General features: G+C 51.2%; 1 protein-coding gene across 2 annotated transcripts in view; it reads left to right on the top strand.

The window, feature by feature from the left end:
• Positions 1 to 5399, top strand: part of KCNE1 (potassium voltage-gated channel subfamily E regulatory subunit 1) — a 15141-nt gene extending 9742 nt beyond the window's left edge. For both annotated transcript variants that reach the window (XM_019658627.1, XM_019658626.1), the window contains one exon: positions 4560 to 5399. In XM_019658627.1, coding sequence (XP_019514172.1) covers positions 4611 to 5000 — 390 coding nt within the window. In that variant the 5' untranslated portion in view covers positions 4560 to 4610 and the 3' untranslated portion in view covers positions 5001 to 5399. The remainder of the gene's footprint in view (positions 1 to 4559) is intronic.
• Positions 5400 to 5412: the final 13 nt, after the last annotated feature.

Here is a 5412-nt window from a genome sequence, read left to right as displayed (position 1 = left end):
CCCACCTTTCATGAATCCTCACTGCCGAACGCATATACAGACACACACGCAGACACACACACAGACACACACTCACACCCACATGTACACACACACACACACACGTACACACAGACACACACTCACACCCACATGTACACACACACACACAGAGACACACACACACGTACACACACACACACAGACACACACACACGTACACACACACAGACACACACACGTACACACACACACACAGACACACACACACATGTACACACAGACAGACACAGACACACACACTCACACCCACATGTACACACAGACACACACACAGACACACACCCACATGTACACACAGACACACACACATGTACACACAGACACACACATGTACACAGACACACACACGCACACACAGACACACACACACACACTCACACCCACATGTACACACAGACACAGACACACACACACACGCGCATGCATACTTCCAACTCATATATCCCAGTCTCAAAGGAACTCACTTCCTACAGAGCTGAGATGCAGGAGAAAAAAAAAAACAAAAACCCATTTCAGAACGGAAGGTGCTCAGTTATCATGGCAGGAGGGAAGGGCACACCCATCATCCCAAGAGCCCAGGGGAAGGAGTAGGTGTAGGCAAGTGGAAACACGTGGCACTGAGGTGGCAGAGCCTTTTGAGATAATCAGTCTATTGTGATTGAATTGTGTGTCCCCCACCCCCCCAAAAAAAGATTCGTTGAAGTCCTGACTCCTGGTACCTATGAATGTGACCTAATTTGGAGATAGGATCTTTGCAGATGTCATCAAGCTAAGATGAGGCCGTTCGGGTGGGTCCTAATCCAATATGACTGATGTCCTTAGAAGAAGAGGGCGATTTGGACACAGACATGTGCGGAAAACCCCATGTGATGACAGAGGCAGAGACTGGAGTGACATAGCCACAAGCCACGGAACCCCAAGGATTGCTGGCCGCCACCGGAAGCTGGAAGAGGCAAGAAGGGCTGTCCCCTCCAGGTTTCTGAGGAAGCATGGCCCTGTGACCTTTCAGCTTCAGGCTTCTGGCCTCCAGAACCGAAAGATGATGAGTTTCTGTGGTTTCAGGCCACCTATTGGGTTGTCGGAAAAGTCATGACACATTTTTTGCAACAAAAAACATAGAAAAAAATACGTCATGACTTTCCTGACAACCCAATAGTTTGGGATGCTTTGTTACGGCAGCCACAGGAAACTCATACAGTTCTCACCCCACCCCAGCAACAGCGGCTTTCCTCTCAGCCCTCCTCCTCCTCCTCACAAGACAAGATTCCCTCACAGATGAGAGAGGGGGAAGGGTTGGGGGTGGAGGACGATGGTACCAGGAGGAGTTGCTCACGGCAGTAGAAGAAAGCCTCGTTAGCGTGACCTGACCTGAGAGTGTCACAGAGCACGTGCGCCCTGAGGTTTCAGCCTTCTCCAGCTATCATGGGCAGCACTCGCCCTCTACAACATCCTGAACGCTCGCCCGCGTGGGCAGTCCTAAAGAGGGTGGAATATTTGAATAAAACATAGTTTGTTCAAACCCTGCACACAATATAAATTAAAAGCGACACATAGCATGTTGGCCATCCTCAGATGGGCAAACCAGGCCCAGCCCGACTCTAGTCCTTGATTCATGTAATAGACAGCGATCCTCTGGGTGTGCTTGGAAGCAGGGACTCTTGCTTGGGACAGCTCTGGGGCAGAGCCCTGACACAGATTACTATNCAGGGAAAAAGTCGGGACTGTGCTGGCCTGAGGAACCTGACCAGGTTCATGTGGCCATGTGGCCGCTGCAGGGTTAGAATCCAAACCCAGCAAGAGGTGTAATTCTAACATCTTGGGCGCTCTCTGCTCCACTCCTCATGGGATCCCAGGCTGTGGTCTGGGAGGGAGACAGTTGTCCCTCCTCCAAAGGGACTTAGCTACAGCTGTGTAGGCAGCTCATGACATCTGTTGATTAGATAAGTGGGCCATGAAGAATCAGGCCCCGCCCATCAAGAGGTATTAAGAAGTTCAAGGACGGCCCCTGTGTTGCTATGTGCCAGGCGCCACCCCTAGGGAGGCTGTGGGGGACAGGGTAAGAGGACAGAGATGATGACCATGCTGGAGTTGACGGGGAGCATAGCGACCTCACGGCTGTGGTGTGTGTGGTGCTAACCCAGCCCCAGGCATCAGAGAAGGCTCCAGGGAGGAGGTGAGAGTTGGGCTGAATTTTAAAGCATGACTAGGCACCATTTAGGAGTTTCGTGGGCCAAGAAAGGAGGAGCAGCCTGTGCTGGAGGCGGGCAAAGACGAGAGGATGTATATGGTCCCTCACGTGGCCAGGAGGGGTCTGGGTAAAGTGGCACCTGGACCAGGAGAGGGAGGCAGGGACCCTCCCACTTAGGGCTGAAATGCATGCAGAACATGGGGTGCTTCACCCTAAAGGTGGGGAGGAGCCAAGGAAAGCCTTTGAGCTGGGCACTGACATGACAGGATTTGCAGTGAGGGTGACTTGGGTTGGGGGTGGGTAACACGGCCACCCAGTGGGGCAGGCCCTTCTAGGAGCGTCAGGTGATGGGTTTGAGGAGCCTGGGGATGGCCGCAGGTCACTGAATCCTTGGCAGGTCACTGAGCACACTGTTCTGGTGCTCAGAGGGGGCCTGGGGTCATGACCATGCACGTGAACCTGACCGAGCAGGTGCAGTGACCAGAGCAAGAGTGGATGGAGGCGAGGAGGGCCGACAGTAGAATTCTGGAGCAGCAGCAGCTCAGAGATGGATGGAGGAGGGGTGCGCAGGGGAGGCACCGGGCGTCTTCACCTAGCACTGGCTTCAGTGCATGTTGGAAAATTAAGCCACTTCTACAAAGAAATAGCTCTAGGTCTCATCTAGAGGTTTCTGAGGCTGACATTGGTCCTAGGCCAGACAGTGTGTGAAGTCACAGTCCCCATCCTAGCTGGGGAGGCCTGAACACTGACCCCCAGCGATGCATATTGGAATTTCTCTTTCCACAGCATTTGTGCCACAAACTATGCTCCCAAACACACTTTTCACCCTTAGTCCCAACAGCCACCCCGAAGGTGCTGTACTCAACTGCTTTGAAGGTCCTGAGAAACGAGCCTGATCAGCTCGTGGGAGCCCCTTCTGGGTTGAGTTTGGAGTGTGGCCTCATCACTCGGTCCTGGAGATTTTGTTTCCCAGCAGGTCCTGTGGGTAGAGGCCAGCATGTTCTCAAATAAAACAAAACAAAAAAAAATGAATAAAACCTGTTTTAGCTTATCAGTGATCGCGAGGCCACCTAGGTGGGGGTTTCAGAGCACACGAACCCGCTGACAGAATGCCAGAGCTAACTTTGACAATCCCCAGGCCTGTTACATGGGTATTCAGGGACAGTGACATCCAGATTTAAGTGATGGGGAAACTGTCACCTTCTCCATGGCCCATGAGAACTGTTCAGGTGGAGGCAGGGGGCAGAGAGGAGGCAAACACAGCATTAGCTGGAACACTGGCCCCTTAGCGGCGAGCTTGACGTGAAATCTCACAGAATCATCCCAAAGGCTGCCATGTGATAGGGTGAGCTTTCCATCCAAACAACGTTCCCTGGTGGAGCAGACCACCCATTGCACGTTACCTCCTAAGATGCCTGGCAGCACCTCAGCCTGACTAGTAGTAGAAACCACCAGGCACTTGCTGTATGAAATGGGTGGTTTTCCTAGGTGCACTGGAGGACAATGAGGCTCTTTGTTGCCCCATTGTTTATGGAGTTAGTGGCACATCGCTGTCCAGATCTGGGGGATGGGTAGAGAGAAGAAGTGGGTGCATCCCATGGGCACCATGCAACAGTGGGATTAAAGGAATGCAGGTACACACAGCCATGCGAGTGGGCCATTAAGTCACAGTGTCGAGGAGAAAATGAACGACAGAGGGAGGTACATAACCCGATACTATTTACATAATGTGTTAGTCTGCCATAACAAAATACCATAGGCTGGGGGCTTACACAACAGAAATATATTTTCTCCAAGTTTCAGAGGCTGGAAAGTCCAAGAAGAAGGCTCCAGCAGGGTTTGATTTCTGGTGAGAGCTCTCTTCCTGGCTTGCAGACAGCCACCTTCTTAAGGTGTCCTCACAGGGCAAAGAGATAGATCTCCCTTTCTCCTCTATAAGGCCATAGTCCTATCAGATTAGGGTCCCACCTTTATGATCTCACTTAACCTTAATTGCCTCCTGAGGACCCTGTCTCCAGGTATAGTCACTTTGGGGGGTAAGGGCTTCAACAACTTGGTCCTTAGCACATAAACGAAAATGCACACATACAGCACAATGTGTATATGCAAGGAACTCCTTCTGGGGGGTCATTTAAGGAGGTAAGTGGTGGGAGTGGTGAATGGAAAGAAAAGGGATCAATTTATCAATTGATCAATCAAGAGAGGGTGTTGTGCACACCTACGGTGGCACATACCACGGACTGAGATTTTTAAAAATTGTGTGCATGCGTGTGTGCATATATGTGGGTTTTGACATACTTTTTGATTGCGGGTTGCACTTTTCTTTTAGAACGTTTGCCCGGGAAGTTTACTCTCCGGCAGCGAAACCTCGAAGTCTAGTATGATCCTGTCTAACACCACGGCTGTGACACCCTTTCTGACGGAGCTGTGGCAGGGGACAGCTCAACAGGGCAGCAACACGTCTGGCCTGGCCCGCAGGTCCCCCGGTTACACCGACGGTGAGATGGAGGCTCTCTACATTCTCATGGTGCTCGGCTTCTTCGGTTTCTTCACCCTGGGCATCATGCTGAGCTACATCCGCTCCAAGAAGCTGGAGCACTCCCATGACCCCTTCAACGTGTACATAGAGTCCGACTCCTGGCAGGAGAAGGACAAAGCGTACTTCCAGGCCCGGGTTCTGGAGAACTACAAGGCATGTTATGTCATTGAAAACCAGCTGGCTGTGGAACAGCCCAACACGCACCTTCCCGAGATGAAGACTTCGTCATGACCCCACAACTGGTTAGAACTGGACAAAGCCTACTTGACAATCTGATTTTTCTAATCCTTTGCCTCTTATATTCTTTATTCCATGGATACAATTGAGGGTTTTTGCTACTGTAAGAAGTGAGCGGTGGATTAATAACATAATTTCTCTAAAATTGCACTCCTTCTATAACAAGACTGTCAGCTGTTCACCAGCACCTGTCCCTGCCTTGTTAATTTTAGCAGAAGCCCTGAGATCATGGCCTCTGAGAATAAGAGCTGTATTTCCCAGACTCCCTTGCAGCTAGCAAGGCCATGTGATGAAATTCTAGCCAGTAGTAGTGGGGGTGATGGGGGTAATTTCCAAGTGATCCTTGAAAAGGAAAGGACGTATCCTCCACTTCCCTTTCTCCTTTCCCAGTGACTGGGGCACGGAT

The sequence above is a fragment of the Hipposideros armiger genome, unplaced genomic scaffold (assembly GCF_001890085.2).
Source record: "Hipposideros armiger isolate ML-2016 unplaced genomic scaffold, ASM189008v1 scaffold_285, whole genome shotgun sequence".
Lineage (NCBI taxonomy): Eukaryota > Metazoa > Chordata > Mammalia > Chiroptera > Hipposideridae > Hipposideros > Hipposideros armiger.
Note: the sequence above shows the minus strand (reverse complement) of the source record. Positions and strands in the feature narration are given on the sequence as shown.